The sequence below is a fragment of the Theobroma cacao genome, chromosome 8 (assembly GCF_053813885.1).
Source record: "Theobroma cacao isolate CCN51 chromosome 8, ASM5381388v1, whole genome shotgun sequence".
Lineage (NCBI taxonomy): Eukaryota > Viridiplantae > Streptophyta > Magnoliopsida > Malvales > Malvaceae > Theobroma > Theobroma cacao.
This window is the reverse complement of record NC_142646.1, coordinates 27,527,798-27,552,243: the sequence shown is the minus strand read 5'-3', so window position 1 is coordinate 27,552,243 and position 24,446 is coordinate 27,527,798. Positions and strand designations below refer to the sequence as shown.

At 35.7% G+C, this 24,446-nt stretch overlaps 2 protein-coding genes across 8 annotated transcripts; one reads left to right on the top strand and one right to left on the bottom strand.

Moving 5' to 3' along the window:
• Window positions 1–2,157: 2,157 nt before the first annotated feature.
• On the bottom strand, window positions 2,158–24,157 carry SGR2 (shoot gravitropism 2 (SGR2)). 7 transcript variants are annotated; one of them, XM_007019826.3, is made up of 23 exons: window positions 23,772–24,154; window positions 23,624–23,688; window positions 23,041–23,335; window positions 22,647–22,747; window positions 21,781–21,975; window positions 20,543–20,698; window positions 20,139–20,210; window positions 19,897–20,049; window positions 19,691–19,741; window positions 18,534–18,704; window positions 16,463–16,612; window positions 14,734–14,799; window positions 14,098–14,625; window positions 13,873–13,933; window positions 13,662–13,789; window positions 13,330–13,402; window positions 12,593–12,695; window positions 11,719–11,812; window positions 11,498–11,560; window positions 10,483–10,531; window positions 10,242–10,342; window positions 9,536–9,582; window positions 2,158–2,891 (listed from the first exon to the last, which is right to left on the bottom strand). In XM_007019826.3, the coding sequence occupies exons 3-23, from the start codon at window positions 23,255–23,257 to the stop codon at window positions 2,651–2,653; spliced, it is 2,820 nt and encodes a 939-aa protein (XP_007019888.3). In that variant the 5' UTR covers window positions 23,258–23,335; window positions 23,624–23,688; window positions 23,772–24,154; the 3' UTR covers window positions 2,158–2,650. The 7 variants fall into 7 exon arrangements, with proteins under 7 accessions (XP_007019888.3, XP_088665434.1, XP_088665435.1 ...); XM_088809308.1 differs by having other exon boundaries at window positions 23,041–23,268; XM_088809309.1 differs by having other exon boundaries at window positions 23,041–23,257.
• LOC148761290 (uncharacterized) lies at window positions 2,885–4,760 on the top strand. Its single transcript, XM_088809311.1, has 2 exons — window positions 2,885–3,622; window positions 3,928–4,760. The coding sequence occupies exons 1-2, from the start codon at window positions 3,556–3,558 to the stop codon at window positions 4,758–4,760; spliced, it is 900 nt and encodes a 299-aa protein (XP_088665437.1). The 5' UTR covers window positions 2,885–3,555.
• Window positions 24,158–24,446: the final 289 nt, after the last annotated feature.

The following is a 24,446-nucleotide window of genomic DNA, read 5'->3' as shown; positions in this document are numbered from 1 at the left end:
CGCTTCTCTCCTCCATCGCCGCCATAGCTTCATTGCTTTCATCCGACACAAGCCATAACAGCTTCCTACAAGGAATATTATCCTTATCATCTTCCTCATGAAGGTCTGCACAGCCATTATGACTTCTTGAACATGAGTTAAGACTTGTTAGCCACCTGCATCTGGATTCTATCATCAAAACACAACTATTCCCAACAAATTGCAGCGAGGCTAGCTACGAACCTAGCACAACTCCACATATTGGCTTGCAATAGAATCATACCAAATTGGAGCTTTAAAATGTCTTATCATTTTCTCTCCTGAAACCCGAAAACTCCCTTTCTTCTTCACATTTCAGAAATCCCCAAATCCTTTCAAACCCTAAATTCCATCCTCCTCCGTAACCATCACTACCCACTTGTTTTTCCTTCAATTTCTCTTCAAATTTGTTGATTTCTCTCACTAAAGTTCACTTTCTCGCTCTAAAACCAGAACATTTCTTCCATTTTCTGCACTCTTCCTCCAAACCAGAAATTTGGTGAAACCCTATCCTCAAAGCCTCACTTATGATCGATCCTTTTGATCAAACCCTAGTGTTTTCAAGGTTTTCACACTCCAACCATGGCTCCAAAGAAACAAAGAACAGAAGCCTCTGGTTTCCCTTCTCCTTCACGTGAGGAATCCACGTTTGGAAGTAATTTCAGCAGCCTCACGCTTCAAAAACGCTACACATCAGATTTTGCTCATCGAGAAGTTTGACCGGGAAGGGTAATTGATTTTCAATTCCTTGCCTCCTTAGATTTTCCATACATTGATGGCTTTAGGAAATTAGGGTGGCTTGATTATCTTAGCATGAACAGAGGGGTCTACAAAAACCTTGTTAGGGTGTTCTACAGCAATGCCACAAACAAATTCCAAGATTTCGTGGATGAGAGTGAAATTGCTAACAGTGATAGGTTTACTACCTATGCATTGGGCAAACAAATTGTTGTAGTCCCTTATTTCCTTGGGATTGTTTTAGGGTTGCCTACACATGGAAGAGATTGCACTGAGGAGAACTTAACTGAGCTAGAATTAGACAATGAAGCCTATCGTTTTCCTCCCATATTGATAGTCCTATCAACAGTGTTACTCGTCTGTCCTTCCATGATAGGATTCTGCACCTCATTGTGTCTCACACCTTGCCAACAAGGGGTAGTAACTACTCTTCCCTTGATAAAGAAGATATGTGGTTCATCTGCCACATTAAACATGGAAATAGAGTCAATTTAGTGAAATTCATCTTTGATGATATTCACCACATTTTCAATCTATCTCCTATCTTTTGTATTCAAACGATGGTTGAATGTCTTTGGTAAACAATGATTGGAACAATTTCTTGGTCATATTCACCATATTATGATGCCATGCAGAGCTAAATTAGAGTGCAGAATGGTGGTGCCACTTGTGGATGAAATCAAACATGCTTTGGGCCTTTGTGTGCTAGTCTTTTTATATGAATCAATAGCACGTCTTAGATGAATGTAGGAGTAGGAGTATAAACAGACTATTTCAACACTGGAGAATCGTCCAAAATGAATGTATTGTAGGATCATAAACTGAAACTCTTTGTTGTATCTTTAGATCAATAAACTGAAACTCTTTGTTGTATCTTTAGATCACTTTCTTCTATGTTTCTGCTGCATCTATTAATGAAGCCTTCTCATTGCATATGCCAGATTCAAAAGTACCAGCAAAGGAAAGTTACATGGCATTGTCAAATCCAATAACAGTGCTAAAATAATAAATAAATAAGAAAAGGCATAGAAAACATAATTACTTCCACAGACTATTCCCACCAAATTGCAGCAAGGCTAGAACTCAATATATTTGTTTGCAACAGAATCATACCTGTATACTTCAGGGTCGAAGTAGAGCTTCCCAGCAATTTTAACGACTGTCTGAGATCCCCAGCACATTAGCCCAAACGAAATGTGATTTTATTAGGCATTTTACTTCAAGTTAACTAACTTTGTCTATCAAGAATAACCACAGCCAGAAGGGTGATGGCCTCTACATTCTCTCTAACATGAGAAGTTATAGTATTCATAACAGATAGAGACAAGTACGTAATTGACAGCTTATCATGAGCTAAATATGATAAAATCCCGGATTAATTGTAGATGAACTAACTACAAATTTTGCCATGGCAAAATTAAAAGATTCAATGACCTTTCGTGGTTCTAAAGACAGCAAGAATTTATATTGTTACAATTAGTAAACAACAAGATTTTCAGTGTATATACTATGTAGTATGGACACTTTCTGCGCTTTAAGAAAAAACTTGCACATTTGAACCAAGTCACCTAAATTCACTAGGATGGATTAATTCAGCACAAATGTCCGTATCTCCTTTCATGTACAGAGGAATGCAGAAAAAATAACATCTTTGTGTCTACTGCAGCATGCCAACATCCCTGATGCAATAATCATAAATTCTCCATGGCACACCTCTTTCCAATAATTTTCAAAAACCAATGTAGAAGAGTGGTATGTCAACTGTCCAAAACACAAGATTATGGCCCGAAATGCAGCAACATGTCATATCATGAAGGTTTAGTGCACAACTTCATAATAAGCTCAGCTTGCATTTAAATCTGGTGTACAGCAAGAAAGGGAAATCTGTTGTCACTCAAGGCTTCTTGATAAATTTCTTAGCTTTACTTGAGAAGTTTCTGACCATAATTCTGTCAGAGAATGTCAATGGAAGTTCTTCATCAGTGGTCTCTCTTTGATCAGACAAGCCCGTAGAAACATTCTGATCCTTTGAGCTGCCTCCATTAGATTCCACAGGAGAGTTGAGATCTTCAGGTATATCTTGATATAAATGTTTCAAAATGAAAAGTGCAGTATCATAATCTCTCCAATAGTTTCTGTTCAACCAAGGTTTACCCATTAAATTGTGAATAAAATAAATACATGTAATCTAGACAAACTAAGGCAGCATCACAGACAGGGTTCAATCTATTACACCATCACAATTATTCTTACTGCAAAACATTAGAAGAACAAGGATAATGTGAATTTTGCACTTCTCTTTTTTGGGGCTTGTATGGCGGTTGCAAGACCTTAACGTTTCATTCTTTTACCCCATTGATCACATAATGCTTTTTCCTTTTCCTTTCTTATTAGAAAAAAGTAGTTTGGTATTTATGTCAATAACAAGCATTTATGATTCCAAACTCAAACCTTAAGGTGCCACCATAGATTACAATATAAAAACAAAACAAGGATAGCCTGGCCATCTGCAATGAAAACTAGCAACTCCACTGTTAAGGGTTGTTATCCCACAACAATCAGTTTTAAAGTTTGTTGTGGCATTATGTTCGAGTTTGACTTCTGCAGCTATTGTCATATGGTTTTAGGTTTGAATGCTTTTACATGTTATCAGAGCCTAAGATACTTCTAGACTCTCTATGAATATGTTGTTTGTTGCCCCTTTTTTGTTCGTCCACATGACAGGCTTTTTTGTTCAGTTGTTAGTATTGGGCCTACACATCAGAGGGGGCTGTTAAGTGGCATCCTCCCACATCAGTTATGTTTAGAATCTGCTATAACCTTATGCTAAAGTTGGATCTCTCCACCTATTTCCCATTGCTTTCAGGTTGGATGCTTAATGTTGACAGCTTATCAATTTATTTTATTGACTATATTCCAGATTTGTAGGAGTTAGTTTAGGGATATTATTTGCTTTCTTTATTTTCCTTTTTTTGCTGGATTATTTCCTGATTTCTTGTTCCCTAATTTATGGTAATTTACCAGATTTCCAGACTTAATTTAGATAGGTTTTCTTGTATATAATTAGCACCTAGTAATTCAAATAATATATCAAAGAATTTTGTTTTATTCTCTGTTTTCATGGTATCAGAGCTTCAGTTCCTCTGACTATCCTCTGACCATTATTGTTAGCCAAAGCAGCCATGGCAGATGCAACTCTAGAAGGTTCCTCAGAGGTGTCATCTGAACCTTCTAGAAATGTGTCTTCATCTGTGATTTCTACTGTCGGGGAAACCCATTCTCTCCAAATAACCCAACACAAACTCAATGGGGCCAATTTCCTTGAATGGTCTCAGTCAGTTATGCTAGTAATACGAGGCAAAGGAAAACTCAGCTACTTAACGGGTACAAAGGTAACACCAAAGGAAGGAGCAGCAGGTCATTCAACTTGGGAGTCAGAGAATTCCATGGTTATGGCATGGTTAATTAATTCCATGGAGCCTAAGATTGACCAGACTTATTTATTCTACAAGACAGCAAAGGAGATATGGGATATGGCACATGAAATGTACTCAGATCTGGAAAACTCAGCACAATGTTTTGAGGTCAGATCTGCCCTAAGAAGCACAAAGCAAGGTAATCTCTCAGTGACTGAGTATTTCAATACTTTGACTAAGTTATGGCAGGAGATGGATATGTTTTATGAAACAAATTGGCATTGTCATGAGGACAGCTTAAAGTATAAGCAGATGCTTGAAAAAGAACGGGTATTTGATTTTCTTCATGGTTTAAGTAAGGAGTTAGATGAGGTACGAGGTCGACTTTTGGGGACAAAACCTTTTCAAAACATTAGAGAGGCATATGCAGAGGTGAGAAGGGAAGAAAGCAGGAAACGTGTTATGTTAGGAGTGACTACAGAGGTTATTTCAGATAACTTGTCCCAAAGTTCTGCTCTTGTTTCAAAAAAACATGAACCTACCAACTCTAGTGATCAGCGTGGGAATCGGAATAATGATAAAGCATAGTGTGATCATTGTCAACGTCCATATCACTCTAGAGAAACATGCTGGAAGATACATGGAAAACCAGCAAATTGGAAGGCACGTAAACAAAGTGAACAAAGTAGAGGTTTTCAAGCTGTCGCAGAGGAAAACAAGGCTGGAGGATCAATTTTTAGCAAGGAACAGCTTGAACAAATACAAGTCCTTCTTGCCCAACACTGAACTAGTGCACAAGTTCCAACTTCAAATTGTTCTATAGCCCAGAAAGGTAATTATCTCTCTGCCTTGAGTGCAAATTCTGAATCTAATGGCCCTTGGATTATGGATTCAGGAGCTTCGGATCAAATGACTGGATGCCACAGGTCGTTCTCTACCTATGCCCCATGCTCGGGAAATTCCAAAATTCGTGTTGCTGATGGTGCTTTATCATCTGTTGCTGGAAAAGGATCTGCAAATTTGGCTAATATGACACTAAAATCTGTTCTTCATGTTCCAAATTTAAAATGTAATCTAGTGTCTATTAGCAAATTGACAAATGATTTGAATTGTGTGGCTAAGTTTTATCCATCATTTGGTGAATTTCAGGATTTACTATCGGGGAGGACGATTAGCAATGCTAAGATGCGTGATGGGCTGTATTACCTTGAGGATAATGGACAAGTGAACAAACAAGCTCTGGCTCTAAGTGGTGAATTAACTCCAGTTTCCAGTAGGATTATGTTATGGCATAATAGGTTAGGCCATCCTAGTTTTCCATATTTGAAAAACTTGTTTCCTTCTCTGTTCAAGAATAAAGATATCAATTCTTTTCATTGCGAAACTTGTATATTTGCCAAACATACCCGTACTTCTTATCCAAATCAACCATACAAGTTCTCGAAACCTTTTTCATCGATCCATAGTGATATTTGGGGTCCTTCAAGGGTAAATAATATTTCAGGAACCAAATGGTTCATAACCTTTATTGATGACCATTCAAGAGCATGTTGGGTTTATCTTCTCAAAGAAAAATCAGATGCAGCCACCATTTTCCAACAATTCCATAAAATGATCCAAAACCTATTTGATACATCAATTCAAATTCTTCAAACAGATAATGGTCGGGAATATTTCAATTCAATTCTTAGCAATTACTTTATAGAAAATGGAATTTTCCACCAAAGTTCGTGTCAAAACCCCACAACAAAATGGAATTGCTGAACGTAAAAATCGCCATCTATTGGAGACTGCACGTGCACTTATGTTCACAACTCATGTTCCTAAACACTTTTGGGGTGAGGCAGTCCTAACTGCATCATACTTGATAAACAGACTTCCATCCCGAGTCCTCCGATTTAAAACTCTTTTGAGTATACTACTGGAAACCTACCCTCAAACTCGATTATACACCTTCTTGTCTCCAAAAGTCTTTGGCTGCACTTCCTTCGTACATAATACCAGTCCTACCCGTGAAAAATTATATCCTAAAGCTATAAAATGTATTTTTGTTGGATATTCTCCTAGTCAAAAAAGGTACAAACGTTACTGTCCAACCACAAAAAAAATGTTTGTTTCCTTAGGTGTCTCTTTCCTTGAAGATCAACCTTTTTACCCAAATCCTACTCTTCAGGAGGAGATACTAGGAGAAGAGAAGCTTTGGGATTGTCTTATTCCTCTTCCTGTAGTTGCTGACATACCTGAAACACCACTAGGAAATAGAAATCCTCCAATTATGTCATCAACAGATTTTGACTTGGAAACAGGGGAAGATCCAAATGGGCTTAGTCAACAACAATCAGAGCTTCGTGTCTATTCACGAAGAAACAAAAAGCCTCAAGAAGTGCAGTCTTTCACTCATCAACCATGTTGCCAAGAGTCCAATCCACAGGTAACTGCTGAAACTGAAACTGAAATTATTGGTGCTGGTGATACTTCTAATTTGCCTCAAGTGGAGACTCAACCTAATGAGTGGGACATTCCAATAGCTCTCAGGAAAGGGGTTAGATCATGCACTCAACATCCTATCTCTAATTACTTATCTTACAGCCAATTATCAGGAGCATTTCGAGCTTTGACAGAAAAGATTGAAGGGGATGAGATTCCAAAAAATGTTCAAGAAGCTTTTGAAAAGCCAGAATGGAGGGCTGCTGTACTTGAAGAAATGAGAGCTCTAAAAAAGAATGAAACTTGGGATGTAGTGGAGTTACCCGAAGGTAAGAGTTCTGTAGGGTGTAAATGGGTGTTCACCATTAAGTACAAGTCAGATGGTGAAATAGAGAGACACAAGGCTCGTTTAGTTGCCAAAGGATTCACTCAAGTTTTTGGGGTGGATTACACAGAAACGTTTGCTCCAGTTGCAAAGTTAAACACTATAAGGGTGCTACTATCACTAGCAGCTAATCTTGATTGGGCACTACATCAAATGGATGTCAAAAATGCCTTTCTCAACGAAGAGCTTGATGAGGAGGTTTACATGGATTTGCCTCCAGGTTTTGAAGGGGCAATTGGTAACAGAAAAGTATGTAGATTGAAGAAGTCACTATATGGATTAAAACAATCACCAAGAGCTTGGTTTGACCGTTTTGCAAAGACTATAAAGAGGTATGGTTACCAGCAGGGACAAACTGATCATACTCTTTTTTTCAAGCATTCACAAGATGGAAAGAAAACTATCTTGATTGTGTATGTGGATGATATTATTTTAACTGGAGATGATACAGAAGAAATGGAGAGGCTTAAGAAAACTCTTAGGACTGAATTTGAAATCAAAGACCTTGGGCAACTAAGATATTTCTTAGGGATGGAAGTGGCAAGAAGCAAGAAAGGTATTATTATCTCTCAAAGAAAATATACATTAAATCTTTTGAAAGAGACAGGGATGCTTGGTTGCAAGCCAGCTGAAACACCGATAGTTATGAACATGAAGCTTGGAAGAACAAGGAGTGGAATTCTAGTAGATAAGGGGAGATATCAACGTCTAGTGGGAAGATTGATTTACTTATCTCACACAAGACCAGATATTGCATTTGCTGTAAGTGTAGTGAGCCAATATATGCATTCTCCAAGTGAAGAACATCTTGAGGCAGTCAACTGAGTTTTGCGATATCTAAAGTCTACACCCGGTAAAGGCTTGTTCTTCAAGAAAAATGAGCTGAGAAGTGTGGAGGCATTTACTGATGCAGATTGGGCAGGTTCAGTTGAGGACAGGAGGTCTACATCTGGTTATTGTACAAAGGTTTGGGGGAACCTGGTTACTTGGAGATGCAAGAAGCAACCAGTTGTAGCTCGCAGCAGTGCAGAAGCAGAATTTAGAGCCCTTGCACAAGGAACCTGTGAGCTGATTTGGTTAAAGAGGCTAATGGAAGAACTGAAAGTGTCTAGTATGGGACCTATGAAGCTATATTGTGACAATAAGGCCGCAACAAGTATTGCACATAATCCGGTTCATCATGACCGAACAAAGCATGTGGAGATAGATCGACATTTTATCAAAGAAAAAATAGAAGATGGAGTGATTTGCATGACCTATGTGCCTACCAAACAACAAATAGCTGATGTTCTAACAAAAGGGCTGCCTAGACCGAGTTCTGAAGTGCTAGTAGACAAGCTGGGAATGACCAACATCTATTCACCAGCTTGAGGGGGAGTGTTGACAGCTTATCAATTTATTTTATTGACTATATTCCAGATTTGTAGGAGTTAGTTTAGGGATATTATTTGCTTTCTTTATTTTCCTTTTTTTGCTGGATTATTTCCTGATTTCTTGTTCCCTAATTTCTGGTAATTTACCAGATTTCCAGACTTAATTTAGATAGGTTTTCTTGTATATAATTAGCACCTAGTAATTCAAATAATATATCAGAGAATTTTGTTTTATTCTCTGTTTTCACTTAACATTAGCCAACAACAAATTATTTGTTTCAGAATTTAATATATGTAGGAGAGCAAGGGCATAGGGTTTATGGCTATTTTGTAATCTGAAAATCTCGAGGAACCATGGAAAAATTGAACAAAGAAAAGGGAAGAAGAAAAAAGATCCCTAAACTTCACACAGCTAGGGTTCCATAGAAATCACGCCTAAGGTTGATTGCATCACACAACCACAATAGCAATAATGCTGGAGATTCTCTTATAAATAATTCTATATAAAAAGTGTACATTGATTTACATAGACTCCTAGAAACCCTAATCCTAAAAGAATTAGAATTCTTATCCCAAGCAGGACTTAAAAAATACTTAGACTCCAAATAGAAAACTAACAAACTTAACTTCTTGGCATACCAAATATGGAAAAGCCAAGCTAATATCCTAAACCCTAAAGATATAGAATACCAAAACAGACCTATTTCTATAATATATTACAATTAAACCCCATATATACAACAAAGTAACAAGATAAAATCTTAAGTTAATTCCTTAATTAGCTTCTTGGCATTCTGCATCAGAACCATTTGGATAAAATTAGGTGCATCTAAACACTTATCCCATCCTGAGTAGCGACATATCACCTTGTTTATATAGTTCAATCAACATGCCAATGACAATGTTGGTTGACACATTACCTAAAGAAAATATTTTATACTTTTAAGATTTCCTATGGATTGGCTGAAAAGGACAACCCATTGTAATGACTATACCTGTCACAGGCACAATGTCTAGCAACTATAACAATATGCCAAAGAATATATATAGCATACCAAAAGTTTGCCCACTAGTCAAGCCCAACATAATAATCCAAAAGTGTTTTCACTCACACACACACACACACACAACGTACATTCTTACATACATACATATATAAAATGAATCAAGAATCTTACGTATGCGCTCCAATGGCTTGTAGATATGGATGTTCAAATGTTTTATCCTGCATAGAAAACAAAAAGACTCAAGTTAGGAGAAATCAGCAATATGAGCCGGCAGTGACAATAAGTGCACAAGCTAAACATCCTTATGTTTCAAAAGAAGGAAAAACCAACCAACCAAACTCTCCATTTCTTTCTTTAATGACACAAAGCTCCATGCAATTTTGATCCTTGAGTTTTAGATTGGCATTATCCTATTCACTTTAACATTAGTTACAGAAGATTCCAACTCAAATTACTAGTTTTCAATTTGTTTATACTACTCAATCGTGTGTATGTCTTAACAATTAGAATTTTAATTGCTAATAGCAAGAGGCCAGGAGAGACCATGAGTTGGCATCCAAGTACCTCATTCTCCAAGTATATACCATCATATCTATTGGCCGGCTACAGGATAGAGCCAGAGGTCTATACAGACTTTCATGAGCAGTGCTCTGTTAACTAGATCCCATGATACAAACTAGAAAAACACCAAAACATTGCTGCAGTGACAACTGTTAAAATAAATCTAAAGAAGCAATTACCGCTAGCAGGAAGGTGTAGCAAGAAAAACTCATGTGCAGTCTCATTTTCATATGTTCACAGGCACACACCATACAAAGACAGCCAGAGAAAACCAAGAAAATGAAATCAAATAGCATCAGACTGTATAACTACGCACTTGAAGCACATAATCTATCCGCCCTTCTTCACTTCCGGTTAACCTCTCGATCATTAGAGTACCATATGACCTCTCTTCTTTTTCTTCCACTTTCTCTGGTCCTGTATAATATAGATTAAGTCCCAATCAATAAATGCACAAAGGTAACATTGGCCCCATCTTTTCAGTGTTACTTTGTGCACATAAAAAAGATATTAAAACCAAAAGTGATGCAAAAAGTTGTAGAGAAACTCCTGATTACCTTCTAGACTGTCAGTGTTTCTCGATTGGCAAACTGTGAGCACTTTAGCCTGTTCAAAAAACATCTAATTTAGAAATTTATAAGGCCAGAAACTAAACACTGAAAATGTAAATTAGTAATGTAATTTGCTTATGACCCTAAACCATGATCCAAATCCAATTGAGACTCAAGTTTGGCAGATTCATTATAATCGTACTATAAAAAATCAATGCAACAAATTCATTTTGTCCATGTATTATAGAAGATTCATGGCAACTTGGTACTCAAATGATACCAATACGATCACCATGTATCTGCATACAGTTTGGAACTTCAATATGACCCAAGCACTGAACATGTAAACTGTAGTACTTGCTTCCAGGTTACTAAGATGAAATGATCCATGTATTTCAAGTTATTTATAAAAAAATTATGGATAAATAAATCGATATGTTTTCAAGGTTCAGATATTCATTAACTATTGCTGAAAAGTTTTGAATCAATTCCTACAACATAAACAGCCACGGCTTTGGGAGTTTGAACCAAAAAGGGACCAAAACCTTCAGCATAACCTGGTTGCATTCAGCATGAAACTGTCAACACATACATTTGTTCTAGCTTATAAAAAAAAAAAAAACCATAAACAAAATAACAACAACAACAGCAACATCAACAACAAAATATGAATAAACAGAGTAGTTCCTTAAGTAGAAACTAGGCCAAAACAAGGTTAAATTTCCGCTAAATATTACCATTATATCATCCCAAAAGCAATAAAGAATAAGAGAATGATAATGACTTTTAATGGTTAAACTTGCCATCAGAAGAAATAAAATGGATTTTGACCATGCTTCCTATGCATAAACACATGAAATTTTACAGAATAACCATGGACTTGGCACTTAGACCAAATCTGGAACTGAGAAAATTTTGAGAAATCCATAGTTCATAGGAGTCAAAGCAGTGGAACCAAACAAAGCTTCTGAATGTAACAAACAATGAGATATTAACTCTGGAAAGTGTAATAGAGGCCCACCCTCAAAGAGCTGAGATGATCCATTACTGCCTGAGAGCGAGCAGCTAAATCTTCAGTAAATTCCTAAACGTATAACACACCAAAGGTTGAGAAGGGATGAAAGCTCAAAAGAGAGGTAGGGTAGACAGTGAAAGAGACAAAAAGGTTAAAGATACACCAAAGAGAGGGTGAATACGAGAAAGTGGGAAAAGATTAATTTATGCATCTATCTAAGGCCTTACTTGAAATCCAATATGCAGCTTTCTTCCACCTTTGTGGTAAGGGATAATGACAGGACGTTTTGTGATGTATTCTTTACAAACAAGTGGTTCTACTCTGCATAAAAATACAACACAGATTTGTCAAGTTTAGGATAGATTATAATTACAAACTAAAAAGAAGAAAAATGGACCATGTCCTGAATGAAAGAGAAACAGAAAGGGGTAGAGGCAAATTTTCAATTTTTCATGTTGGTGGGGGGGGGTGGGGGGGGGGGGGGGGGGGTGTGGTGGTGGTGGTGGGGGGAGAGGATGCCAAGTTCAGGACACACACAGAGACATGCATATATACCAACAAATCAAACTCATAAAGATAGAATGAGTCATTCCTCGCCTCGCCCTCCCCACCTTCTCCTAAAAATAAGGGATAAAAAGGAGATCATATTCTTGTCTACACCCAAGTGTAGCTTCACAATTCTGCCAGTTCAGATGAGCTAATCAAAAAAGCTCATGCCAAAGCCTCCATGAACCATTTCTCTTACACAGTGTTTGGTAGGAAGGAAAGAGGAAGGAAATGGGGTGGAAGGAAAAACTACTTTCTTTCCATCCTTTCCTTCATTTGGTAGGAAGGAAATAGGAGGTAAGGAAAATGGGTAGATTTCACCTTTCCCTTCCTTCCATAACTAGGAGGAAAACACTCATTCAACTAAAATTAACAATTTTACACCTAAACTCTTTCTTTCAATCTATTTTCCATCCTTCATACCAAACACAAGGAAAAATTACTTTCCTTCTTCTTCCTCACCTTTTTTCCTTCCTTCACACCAAACATGTTATTAGGAATTTGACATTTTCTGCTCCAATGAGAACAAAGAATGCATAACAGGCTAACACAAACCTATATGCTACAGGATCAAATGGGTGGAAAATGTTGAACATTTGATGACAAGATGGCATCTCTTCATTAATGTTTTCCTCGTCCCAATAATCTTGCCCTTTGCCTGCAATACAAAGAAAAACACTTAGCAGTTCAAGCATGAGACAAAGTACAAAAAGAAAAAAAACAACTGTTATGAGAATGGAGAACATAAGGAAAAATAAGTTATCCTCAAGAAACTAGGATAATTTTAGCAATCTCAGAAACATAAATTTAAAACTTGAAGATTTGCTTTAAACAGGAGATATGAGGGAAGCTGAAAAAAAAGGTGAACTAGATAATTGCATCTTCATAGAGAACAAAAAAAATTGTGGCATGCTAGTAATCTGTAGTAATTTAATCACATGAATTAAAAAAATTGGGCATAATCATTAAAACAATTAAGTGAAATAAGCAGCAACAAAGTAAGTGAGATCATTTATCGAACAAGGCATAGCATAGAGTTAAATAGCAACAACCATAATAAAATGAAATCATTCATTAGAATGGTCATAACTTTCTGTGACTCCATAACAAATGTGAGAGTTATATCTCTCACCAGAAAATAGTCCATCCTTTATTTAAAATATATATATATATATATATATATAACACCTAAAACTGTACAAAGTAGAAATAAAAAATTTAGAAGTATGCTTAATGAATTTACATCACCAATATCTGAAGCACATCAAAGACACCCAAGATTTAAGCATTACCAAGTCCAATACGGACATTGCGTAGGGCAAGGAAGACTCCCAGAGGTGATCCCACTGCAAAGAATGTGTCAACCTGTTATTATAACAGTTGAACTGAATCAGTAACAAATTTCATAAAATGTTAAACGTAGTTCATATAAGACTATAACATATCTACCATCCAATTTTTCTTCCGCTAAAAAGGATTGCTTGTGTTTGAATGTTTGTGTGTATTTAAATACCGCAAAAAAGAACATAAGACATGTAATATATCTTAAAAAGAAGCCACTATATTACAAGACAAGAAAATTTTTTCAATGAAAGAAAACCTTTTACTAATTTTTTCATCATACTTTGAATTCAAGCTTTGTGTATCTGATGTAAGGGGTATAGCTCTTTGGTGCATCATCTAGCTTCAGTGGCAGCTTTTTATCAAACTTCTGCAATGTAGTTGGTTTTTGCAAAAGCATCTCCTTATTTTCTGTTGCATAAGACATCAAAACTCACATAAGAATTTCTTCACAAAAACAAACCAGATAATTGTCAAGTCCTGAAGCAACGTACCATCAGTATCCTCACTGTTATGTGATTCCAATTGTGCAATTTTTTCCTTTAGGGAATCAACCTGAAGCAGGAAACTTTCATTTAACACATCAAAATCCAAGAAAGCCAGGGAAAAACATGTATTGATGGGTGTGTATATGCAGTACACACAGAAACAAAGAAATCCCGCCTGTATGCATAAGTATGTGCATCTTAGTGCTTTTATATGTATATTGAAAATCCCACCTCTTCTCTAAGCATTTTGATTGCTTTATCCTTATCTGGGGCCTCTTCACTCTCTTCCTCAGTTGCTTTCTCCAAAAGACCGGCTGAGGGAACAAAGTGTACATCTGTAGCTTCACCTAACCCACCCTTATCCAGCTGAGGAGTTTCCCCAGAATCATTAAGTAATTGATGCACATCCTCCTTAAGGCTTTCCTGCATAGAGTCCTCAGACACTGCATTAATTTCAGCTAACTCTAAGAAATTATCTTCAACATGTCCATCCTCAATCACCAATGGAATTGGCTGTGAACCCAGGTCTTCACCAGGGCAATCCACTACATCCTTGCTCATCATAGTGGAGCTCTTTTCCTCTAGCTTGGCCAAAGAACTGCACTTAGAAGACTGGTTATTCATATCAGGGGAACATTCTACATCTTTTGAGTGTTTCTCATATATCCACTCCATTGGAAATGGGGAAGAGAGATTCTCTTGATGGCAGAGGATGTCATAGGAGAGAACACTTCCCAAAGAATGACCATATATGGATACCTAAACAGAATTGTTGTCGTAATTACAAAAGCATTATATGCAAACATGGAAACAGTAGTTACATAACTTAATGAAAGACAATATATACTCATTCAACCAGACACATACCTTTCCGTCATAACCAGGATTCCGTTTAAGGAACTTTAAATACAGCCGATTTAACTGGTTTGAAACCTGGAGGACAAGAATTGCTATTAATTTAGCTTCAAAATTTAAAAATGTTCTCAGGCAATGTAATAACCCTATTTAATGAAGGAATGCACCAAAGCTGCAAGAAGTTAAGACACAGAAATTCAACAGAAAAGACATATATAAAAAATGATTTAAGAATAAGAAAAGTGAGATAGCTTAAAATTTTATGTATCTATATACAAAATATTTGCCATAGAAACCTTTAACATATCATCGGTAATGCAATACCTATTAACTTCCAGGAAACTAATGCATGCTTCTCACACCCTAATGTGTAAGAGCTTCCCTACCCATCCTCCCTGCGTATCAATAATTTTCTCAGAAAGTAGATCATATTATAAATCTTCAATGTTAGCCTGAACCTATACCAACTCCCTATATTTCTCCTCCATAATACTAAACCAAATAATTTCCCGAAAGCTTAGTGTAGATTTCTTACATCTGGATGCATAAAAGCTCCTCCAACTCTCCTCAGAGATCATTGATAATAAGCTAAAAGAGCATGTTTTACAAATATATTTCCTTTTTTTATATCCAAAATGATCAACCAACAATCTTGCACCTTTTCCCATCCGAGAAACCTTGAAATATTTACAAGATAAAAAAAAAAAATCCATATTAAAGGCAAGATGTGATAACCTTTTCTCTTGAAAAAAACTAAAATTCCTTATTGTTAAAATAGAGAGGAAAAAGAACATAAGGCAGTCAGGTTTGTTTTCTAAAAGTAAAAAGTAATTTTCTTTTAAGGTATTTTTTCTTTTTGAAGGGAATTGGTAGTTTTTCTTTTTAAGTGCATGCAGGGTGGGCGCCAATCCTAATATGTAGGAAGGGAAATGATAGATATAACCTTATATTTATATGTTATTTTGCAATTTGATTAGATTTTTTTGTAATTTTGTCAACTGAATTAGTATCACTTAACTTGTGACACCAAACTCAGTCACTCCCATTATATATTAGTATAGATACAGTACTCTCTGCAAAAAGAAGCAGATAACAATATGCCATTATGGGAGGGAAATTACAAATTCATGATAACCAAAAATTAATACAAGAAGATTTAAATATAGTAGTTCTTAACAAATTTAGAAATCTCATTTGGATATTTAAACGTTAGAAATGTCAATAAAGTAACTGTTTTGGATGAGTAAAAGAAAATTACACATTCAAGTACTTGCTTTTTGAAAAAAAATTCTACAACGGTAGCTCGAAATTTTTTCCTATCATTTTTTAGATTAAAGAACATCCCCTATTTTCACAGAGCAGATTTATGGTAATTAAAATCTCAATTCCTTTACAGAAGTTCAAGTGCAAGATAATTAAAGATGCAGTATTAGATATCTAAGAGGAAACCCTTCAAGAGATGTAAGAGCTCATTCCCCTGTGAGACTGATCATTTTATGGCAAGATCTGAAACACTTCAGTTTAGCACTTGACCTAAAGCTCATGTAATAATCGAGCAATGAGTTAAATCTCAAATTGCTGAAATTGTTTGATAAATTCTTCTGCAATTCCTCCATCATTTAGAGCTATATCTAATGATTCCAGAAACACAAACTAATAGAAGCATTTTTGAATAATCATGCAGACTGCAAATATTAAAAATGAAAGAAACAATAAAAATGTATAATTGCGAAGACAGTACCGAGTCAATAATACTCTGACAGTATATGGGACTCATGTAGTATAACACATCATGAACGGTAGCACTCAGCATAACACGCAAACCCCTCACACCATCTAGTGTGATGTTCTCAACTGCAGCTTCACCACTGAGCTTCAAGCCCCTTCTCCACTGAAAAACAAATGCCAGGTGAGGTACCATTTAAAAAAGCAATCAGAAATAAAAGGAAGAAATGAAAATTGCATTAAAATATAAAAGAGAATAAAAACCAGAAAAATAAGCTCATAGCAAATATTATAGAAAATTTTACAAGACATATATATCCATTCTTACAACTACATATATGCAACAAAATCCCGCAATATTCCAGACTTATAGCAGAAAATGCCATCCATACATGTCTACACATATATCATAATAACCAAATTATACAGAACCCTCATTATTTATCTACAAAAAAAATAGCTTCCACATAACCTTTCCTAACATTAATTGCTCAGACCACACCTATTCTCGAAATTTGTTGGGTCTCAATCTGTTCCTATAGAAAATCCATCTTATTGCAGAAAATTATGAATGTCAGTGAGCTCAAAGAATAAGCACTAACTAATAATCCTACAAAGTTGATGAATAAGAAAATTTCAGGCTTCAAAATGGTTAAGAGCATTTAAACTATGTATCCCTCATTAAAAAATTAAGCTATTTCACAAGGTTCAATAAAAAGTAATGGCAGTTAAGCACATTCTTAGGGAGGACAATGCTTGTGCAACTACATAGCCAATATGGGTCATGATGAGGAACCAGGTATTGTTGTCTTAAATCATCCACCTCCAAGGCTGCCTCATTTGATTCTAGAAGATAAAAGTGATAATAGGCTGATAGGCCAGGGTTTGTGACCTCTTTTGTACCAACAAAAGGTTTAACATGTCATGCTCTTTCACTTCATCTATCATAAAAAATGAAGACTTGGGTCAAGGTAAACAAAAGAAGACAACTACAAATCAATAAGGGCAAATTAATAATGTCAAAAACAATGTAATATACATCCTAACCAAATTACTAGAATAGAAAGGTCCCTCATGTTTGAATTTCATTGTCATTTCTCCAGATCTTTCATGCAAATAAAATTAATTATTCCTTCAAATTTTCAAAGAATAAAAACCTCGACCACTATGTCATTGTACTATTTTGACATTAGTTCTGTTAATGTCCTTGCACTCAACCAAGAAAATTTTAAATTCCAAACCAGAGAAGCTTTTCATAATAAAACAATGAACTAGAATAACATTTTTGTTGCCAAAAAGGTACACATGGGCCTATAAATGTATACATGATAAAACAGTATAGTGCATCATGAATTCATTTTTCAGATTCATCTCTTTTGTTTCTAATATTTCTTTATTTTGGCTTCATCTATCTTCTCATTTATGCCACTTGAAATCTTTCAAGGATGGCTAAATTTATCTGTGACAAAACAGATTTTCAAGCAGTTAGTTTCCCAAGAAACAAGGGTTTAATTAAAACCATCACCTTTAACATTCCAGTGGCAACTTTCAGCTATAATTTCCCTGTATTAAAGGAAAATTAAAATATATAACTCATAAATAAACAACTTGAAGAAAAGCACGCAGCCTCGAAGAAATAACCCAATACCTAATACCTTTAAAAGTATTAATGTTGTGTAACAATATTGAGGTAATTATTACAAATGGACCAATAAGATAACAACATAGGGTCTTTACTGCATAAAAGCCTTGCTAATTTGCATACAAGACACCCTGTAATGTCTAAAGTGCAGGCAAGTGGATTGTCACATTGCGACAGCAAGTCAACTCATATCAGATAAAGAAATCTTATCCACTTCAAATTACATAAAAATTCCAAAACACAGCCAGAAAACAGTATCATCAAAATGATCAATGACAGAGAGTGAATGATAATGATGACAATCGCACTGACGATGATATAGAGCCTAATTCACATGAATGTTTTTGTACTACATATATTAACCAAAAAAAAATTCTTGTTAACAAGAGAAATAACCAAACAGGGAAAGGAAGTATAAAATCACTATAGAAGAACAATTTACTACCTGACATGGGATGAAAAGGACTCTTTGTGTGCCACGTTGGTGTGAAGTCAGGTGTCGCTCAGCAAGGCTTGCTGTGATATGGCGAAAGTTGCCAACATCATCAACCAAATTAGATTTCTCCAACCTTTGACCAATACCATGGACCATAAAGACTAAGTGCCGAACTGGAACCTAGATTAAATATAAACAGTCTTACTGTAATCATCCATTAAACAGACAGACAGGCTTTTATGCATGCACACATGCACACTATTTGTACAAATAGAAAATTAGAGGAAGAGAAAAGGAATAAGGTTGCAGTCCTTACCAAGATGCAGATTTAGAAGTTTAAGATTCAATTAAAAAAGAATTTGGAATTGCACTCATACAACAAGTCTACAATATATCTTCCATGTTAAATATCCATCAAATGAAAGGTTTGCTGGCACAAAATTAAGCATATACTAGAAAACAAATATTTATTTATCTTTCAGGCAATTACTAATATCAATCCATCGTAACCCATCATGGTATTAAAAAGCGTGCATTGTATTAATAATTGGAAAAGTTATTGTAGACCACATTAACTGATATTAAAGAAGCACAACATCAGAAACTAAAAACACTATTGTTGGATCATACACACACTCTATGTACGTCAATAATAAAACACTATACGACGAAACGCTTAAGTTTTTCCTGATAACTTTTAGCCCAAGTCAATCCTGAAAAAATGCACAGTTTAGTATATTACATTAAACAATGAATTCATCTGATCAAACGCAGGAAAAGCATAAGATTATGCGGCAAGCAACATCTCATTTCAGTGAATAAGTCATATCATTTAGACGCAGTCAACCAGGCAAATATTTCCATTGAGCTGCTTTCAAATATAGGAAGTAATAGAGAACAGTTGACTAGCTACATGGTTACCCCGTTCACTGCAGTATAATAAATATAGACAGCGATAACATGCCAAGCCTTGACTTCCTTAACTGAAACTTAGTTCAATGCTGCCATTTTCCCCAGTCAAATTTGTAGTTTTTGAGAAATATTATGAAATTCTTTTTTTTATAATGTTTTATATTAGAAAGCATTAAGAAAAAACTAAACTACATCTTATAGATCTTAGTAAAACCCAGAGATATACGGAACAAGCAAAATGCTGTAAAGCATACCTGAGAACAATAGTCATCCATTTCTTCCTCCTTTCTTTGACGTAATTCATCCTACGTAAGCCAATCATATTGGTTAAAATTAGATCAACCAACAAAGATCCGATTTCAGGCCCCCACACACAAGTAACTTGCATATTAGCAAATGTACTAATAAAGGGTAGATTGTTTCTCGCTGTTAAAGATAAAAGAAGGAAAAGGACAGAAACCTGGGTTGGTTTGGGGAAGTGAGATGCAGAAAAACCACGTCTTAACTTGACTGCATTTCCACTGAAACTAATAACACTGGAAAAACCAGAAGCATCAACATTGAGCCAAGCCTCCCAAGTATCATCTTCTCCGGTAAAAAGTGCATGAAGTCCCTGCACTCAATGTTGAACCTCATGTCCTTAGACACTATATTATGATTTGAGTGAATAGAATGTCCCTTTCCAGATAATTATATACATACTGGGGTAGAGCCTTGCAAATCAACTCTAGCTGCAAAAAGTCCTGATGCTTGAAAGGTTCTACGGTGCCAAACCTGTGAACAAGTTCAGCTTCATCAGTGTTTTCAATTATATTAAAAAACCTAAAAACGATAAAGATGCATTCTTATGCCTAAGTTCAATTAGATGGAAAGAACAAGAATGAACAGGTTAAAACAAGCACAGAATAAGAAAATAAAGATGACAATAACTGGAAAGCCATCACATGGCCCTCAAATTCTATGGGATTAACAGGCAACAAGGTCTCCAGCATTTTTGCAGAATTTAGGATCTATATTGGGATAGACAATGAAAAAACAGGTAAATTAAAATATATTGGGAGGAAAGAGGATCTTATAACATCAATGTTGATAATATTGAGGCAAACCTGGCTACGATATGCCATCTCTAATTGTTCAGCTACATCTTCACGAAGTGGAAGCCAGTCTATGCCCCCTTTACGAGCAAACCAATGACCTCTTAGAACACGCCGATTTTCTCCATTCCAGTAAACAGGGAAACAGTGTCTCTCAACTAAGTCGACCTGCATTACTTAAATCACCTCAGTTATAAAAGGCAATCCCTGATATGAGAAAATAAAACTTACTGCTTGATATCAACCAGAAAATTATTTTTAAAATTCTCAATTATAGAATATGTCACTCTAGCACATGAACAAAATAATTAATGTGACAATATGGACCGGAGGATGAGACACAGCCTCATCCTCATGCAAAAGACAGTAAAAGAGGATGACATGGTAACTTAGAAGGCATACCATACATATTCAAACAACATTCCAAATCTCCCAAATATGGAGTAACATCCATGTAGAAACATATGGCAACATATCAAAGAATACAATTAATACATACAAAGCCATTTTGCAAAAAAAAATACATACAAAGCCAAAGATCATTTGCACCTGGCAATAGAATGGCTTAAAGATGAACACTACTTGAACTCATGAATGCACAATCCTGCCTACCTCTATATCCAGTTATGTAATTTCAAACAGAGTATAACATACTTTTGGAAAAGACACAACAACTGATAATCCTAACATCCAACAATACACATGCAAACACACATAAACACACGCAATAAGCAAGCATGCCCAGACACCTGGATAAATACCAAAACGAAAGAAAAAAAGACACACAAGCACACAGATGCAAAGGAAAATATGAAGGTTCATGATCCATCAACATTGCTATTATTACCAAAACCTTGGCAAAAAACAAAAGAAGAGAGAAGGAGAAAGATGTTAAAAATGCGGAGGACAACGTATTTAAACACAAAAAGTAGTAGGAATGGCAGACTTCATTATTGAGTTCAGTCCTAAGTGCGAGGCCAAACTTAATTACAACCAACCAATAAAAAGGCAATAAGTCAAATGCCTTAAAAGAATGAATGAAGGCCCAGTTTTTCAACAAATTATTTAAAATTTTGGCATATAAAGATTTCTTGGTTATCTTAAGAAAGACTGATGACTATGGAAAAAGATCCTCCATCTTGCTAGATAGATGACTTGCACTGAAGGATAATACATCTTTTGCTCCAAACTATGACATACAAAGATCTGACTACTTGGGAAAAGTAGAAACTTGGATAAGAATGAGATACCTCGTAGAGCCCTCCCTTTACAGGGACACCAACCCTCTCTTCTTCAACTGCACATAGTTGGGCTGATTGAGAAGCCTTTGAAGAAGATGAATCCTCTCCCATGTCCAACTTCTTTCCGGAACTACTTTGTCCTCTTGGACCTTCACTGCATTCAGCATACTCTTTCCACCAACTAGATAGTAGCTCTTCTTCTCTCTGGTAAATATATATTCAACAAACTATTGGATGAACATAATAAAAGCCACCACCTAATAACTTCACATAAAAGGTCCAGTTCACATAAAATATGATAAGTAGTTAAAGCTACGAAACCAACATCAGGGATTTGCTAGATAAATCAGGCTTAAGAAAAGGTAGGATATGATAGGACAAAGAGTGATTTTCTTTTCTGCTTGGTATAATATCAAAAGCAGGATTGGACACAATTCATGTTGTCTTTATAATAAGTTTGTGACAAGTCAAGAAGATTGGAGAAAAGGAATGAGGAGGTATTGGCTTTTTCTATTTGGAGGGTAAACATTCCAATTCTTCATCCTACCAGCTTATTTTAATCCCATCCCCCCAGTGGATTGCCTAAGCCAGTCGATGGGAGAATTACTTCTAGCCTATAATGAATGATTCAATCCTCTTCTTTAAATAGTACCAATAACAGACAGACAGACACAATAAAACAGCATTCTTTGATTCCTTATTCAACCTAACTAACCTGCTCTAGTATCTAAAGTAAAACTTGCAGTGGCATAAATCATTAATAAGAGAACAGAGCCTTGTTTAAATTCCAAAAAAGATTCAAGAGTCAAAAAGAGGTCTAGCTACCAAGATGAAAATGGAAGGAAGCTTAATCATGCAACAAAAGTAAAGAGGACCTGCAAGAAAGATGCCTCTATTGCAAGAGAATCCCTCATCCCAAAACGAAAATAGTCACTCTTTCCCACTATCTCAGTTCGAGGTATTGAGGCAGCCAGCTCTGTAGAAAGAAAAAGCAAAAAGTCATCAAAATTTATATAAAGCTCTTCATTCTCCACAAAAGGGGTGGGGGCGGGGGCTAGTTTGTTGAAAGTATTTAAATACATGCTGTTGACCAATTTGTTTCATTCACAAGACCTGTATAATACCCCTGACAATAACAGAAAATCTATTTAAATGTTTCCGATGCATCAGCCTGTGTAGCTAAAAAACCTCCCTAAGAACACAACCAAAAGAGACAGGAAGCAAAGAATCACAACTAAAACTAGACTTTAAAATTCAGCAGAAACTAACCATTTTCAGCCAAAGGAACCTTGCAAAAGTACCAGCGGACATCACCCCCATCAGAAGGACTCCTCGTCTGTGCAAGATACTTCTGACGACCCTTACAATGCTCTATCACATCCTCCAATCTGGCAATGTTATAAGGCGTGTTCTTCAACAAATCGGGTGATGTTTCCTCCACCCCACTTGCTCCCACAATCCTGGGGTTCACTGCCGAATCCGCCATCTAAACCAAAGCTTCAATCAAAACAAAATAGCTGCAGTTGTCTCAAGTTAAGTACTGGTTTTCTTTGATTCTTTCTTTCTGCAATAGCAAACAGAGGCAAATGCAATGGGAATTTAGCTTTAAGCCTTTTGACCAATTTTAATTCTACAAATTGAAGAAACATGAAAAGAAACAAAAACCCATCAAAGAAAACGTCGAGTTTGACTGAAAAGAGAAACCCAAAATTACAATTTCAGAAATTTTTAAAAGCCTGCTCTCTTAATTCTTAAAACCCAAATCTAAGTGATACACATTAATAAGATTAACAACCTTCAATTCAAAAAAGCAAACCCAAATAAAGTTGTCCAAGGAAAAACAAAACAGTACCTTTCTATATTGATTGTGTCTTTAGAATTTGTCAATATTCTTCTGCTGATATCAGACCATCCATCCTTCATGCAGGAGCAACATTCGTGGAATTAAGCAAACTTTAAAACCCAAACCGAAAAACAACGGTGGAGGCTTTATCAGGTACCTTATGCAAATGGGGTTTCTTTGAATTCCGCAGCAGTGTTAGTTTCCAAAGCCTCTACTTCATCTCCTATTTAAAATAGCAAAACAAGGGAACAAAGCTAACCGAATTCCTTTCCAGTTACTTTTTGTTAATAAAATATATTGTAAAATGTTCAAAGTTGAAGGGTTGAATGGCAGTTGTGTGAATTGAATGTCTGGTACAATAGGAGCAACAACCATGAAGAAGCTCACGCAAAAGAGAGAGAAAGAAATGGCGGTTGCATTCTCTTTTTGTAATTCTACAACTTCCCTTCTCTCTCTCTTTAGATTTCTCATTTTCAATTTTGTTCGTTTTCCAGAGAATTTTAACTTTGCTTAGGAACTTGGAAATCTGGATATGACCTGTTCCTGGGTTTGGACTCCCCATTTTTCTATTACTAATTTTTTAAAATTTTGACCTTTATATTTTCCAAATCTTTTTACTATTATTATTATTATTTAGAGTAAATTAGCTCATATGTTAACAGGTAGTTTATTCCTTATTTTTTAGATATATCCATATCTTAATCGAATTTTTTAAATATAAAATAGTAACAGCTATTAATCGTGTCATGACTTTATACACGTAGACGGATAAGTTTAATTAATGTGTAACACAATAAAACTCGACTAACTCGTTTTATTAAATTTATTAAGT

What these genes read in the sequence shown, in the direction of transcription:
- LOC148761290 (XM_088809311.1), top strand. Translation starts at nt 3,556, where the DNA reads ATGTTTAGAATCTGCTATAACCTTATGCTAAAGTTGGATCTCTCCACC. An exon ending in CTATTTCCCATTGCTTTCAG is followed by an intron (nt 3,623 to 3,927) that starts GTTGGATGCTTA and finishes CATTATTGTTAG; the next exon opens with CCAAAGCAGCCATGGCAGAT.
- SGR2 (XM_088809306.1), bottom strand. Translation starts at nt 23,257, where the DNA reads ATGGCGGATTCGGCAGTGAACCCCAGGATTGTGGGAGCAAGTGGGGTG. An exon ending in TCAAAATGCTTAGAGAAGAG is followed by an intron (nt 13,934 to 14,097) that starts GTGGGATTTTCA and finishes TTCCTGCTTCAG; the next exon opens with GTTGATTCCCTAAAGGAAAA. An exon ending in AGCTGCATATTGGATTTCAA is followed by an intron (nt 11,561 to 11,718) that starts GTAAGGCCTTAG and finishes TTATACGTTTAG; the next exon opens with GAATTTACTGAAGATTTAGC.